We start from the raw sequence: 2,089 nt of genomic DNA, 5'->3' as shown, positions 1-2,089 counted from the left end.
TGGCTACTTGGCTGAAGAAGGAAGTCATTAATCTTAAATTTAGGCGGTTCCCTCTGTGAGAGAGTTGCAAGCAGGACTCTTTGCCCTTAAGCTAAGGGGCAAGACTTCAGTGGCTGCCCTCTGGGTGACGTGCTGGGCCAGTGAAACCTAAAGCTGTGAGGCCTGGGGGAGGATATCTGCTTACTGGGTCTTGAGCTTAAGGCAGGCCTTGCCAAGGGGAGCATTCTTACCCCTGACTTTCGTTGTCGGCTCCATGGAATTTGTGACAGGCCTGGTTCACCTCCAAGAGGAGTCTAGCTGCCCCATCTGTTTGGATTACTTGAAAGACCCAGTGACTATAAACTGTGGGCACAACTTCTGTCGCTCCTGCATCAACATGATGTGGAAGGATCTAGATGATACCTTCCCTTGTCCTGTCTGTCGTTTTTGCTTTCATAACAAAAGCTTCAGGAGCAATCGCCAGCTCAGTAATCTAACTGAAATTGCTAAACGACTGCAGGTCCGAAGGAGCAAGAGGAGAAGGCAGGAGGAGTATTCTATGTGTGAGAAGCACAATCAGTTTCTGACCCTTTTTTGTGGGAAGGACCTAGAGGTTTTATGTACACAGTGCAGTTTCTCTGTTCAACACCAGAAACACTATATTTACCCCATTAAAAAAGCTGCCACTTTTCACAGGAAAATTCTAGAATATAGCATTGAGCCCTTGAGGGACAATGTGGAACGAATTGAAAAAGTGTTAAGCCTTCAAACCAGCAAAATAGTGGACCTGAAAAAGAAGGTAGAGGACAGGAGAGAAGAAATCATTTCTGAATTTGAGCAAATCAGACAGTTTCTACAGAATCAGCAAGAGGCTCTTCTCAGGCAGATGGACGATGAAGAGAGGGACATTTTAACAAAACTAAAGGAGAACCAGAGAACATTTTCAGGTCACGTTTCCACATTAAAACAGCTTCTCAAGGAGATAGAGTGCAGGTGTGTGCAGTCAGAACTGGAATTACTGACCCACGTTAAGGGTATCTACAACAGGTATCAAAATCTAACATATCCTGAGCTCTTCGTATTCCAATTAAAGAAATACGGATTTAGCCTTCCTCCACAGTATTCTGGCTTGGACAGAATTATCAAGCCATTTCGAGCAGATGTGATGCTAGATCTTGAAACAGCACACCCTCAGCTTATTGTGTCTGAGGATAGAAAAAGTGTGCGATATGGAAACAAAAAAAAACACCTTTGTTACAACCCGAGGAGATTTTATCTCTGCCCTGCTGTCCTGGGTTCGAGGAGCTTTAATTCTGGCCGGCATTACTGGGAGGTAGAAGTGGGAAACAAACCTAAATGGACCTTGGGGGTGTGTCGAGACCGTTTTCCCAGGAATTGGAGGACTTGGCCAGTAGTTGAGGGTGGATTCTGGGCAATTGGGCGATATATTGAAAGCATTTATGTTATACTGGGTGGTAAGAGAACCCAACTTCTGCCTGTAGTAAGACCCAGTAAGATCGGCATTTTTCTGGACTGTGAGTTGGGTGAAGTTTCCTTTTACAATATGAACGATAGATCTCTTCTCTATAATTTTAATGATTCTCTTATAGAAGCTGTGTGTCCCTATTTCTATATTGGAGTAGATTCTGAACCTCTTAAAATCTCTTCAGTAACAGATGATGAACGATGAAGTACCTGGGAAACAGTATCATTTCAATGTCTAGGGGTAATTTAGCCAGTAAATTTAGTCTGAGTAATTCTGGACTTTTAACAGTTTACTGCTGAAAACCAGAATAGATTTTTCTCCCATTTTCAACAACTATAAAAACATGGTAGTAATGCCAATTTTATAGATGTTTTAGATACCAGTGGCCAAGTGCTTTGAAGTTCTTAGAGTATTTGAGAATTAAGTTACTTACCAAATCAAAAAAAAATATTCTCTGTTGAAATTGCATGTAAGTTGCCTTTTAATGATAGTCATTCCTTTACAGTTGAGTAAGTTGTCTTAACAGATATCCTTAATACATCTACCTTCAGTGGATTCTTTGGTTTCTTTCCATAATTCTTGATACCATATTTCCCCTTCTTTCTTTACTGTATATGTCTATTA

General features: G+C 41.4%; 1 protein-coding gene across 1 annotated transcript; it reads left to right on the top strand.

Annotated features, from left to right (window-relative positions):
* Positions 1 to 253: 253 nt before the first annotated feature.
* On the top strand, positions 254 to 1,669 carry LOC123937603 (tripartite motif-containing protein 60-like). The gene has a single exon (XM_045998570.1). The coding sequence runs from the start codon at positions 254 to 256 to the stop codon at positions 1,667 to 1,669; it is 1,416 nt and encodes a 471-aa protein (XP_045854526.1).
* The last annotated feature ends 420 nt before the right edge of the window (positions 1,670 to 2,089 follow it).

Source organism: Meles meles, chromosome 2 (assembly GCF_922984935.1).
Source record: "Meles meles chromosome 2, mMelMel3.1 paternal haplotype, whole genome shotgun sequence".
Taxonomy (NCBI): domain Eukaryota; kingdom Metazoa; phylum Chordata; class Mammalia; order Carnivora; family Mustelidae; genus Meles; species Meles meles.
This window is presented reverse-complemented; position numbering and strand designations above follow the sequence as displayed.

Excerpts from the sequence above, each read along its gene's own strand:
- LOC123937603 (XM_045998570.1), top strand. The coding sequence starts at position 254 with ATGGAATTTGTGACAGGCCTGGTTCACCTCCAAGAGGAGTCTAGCTGC.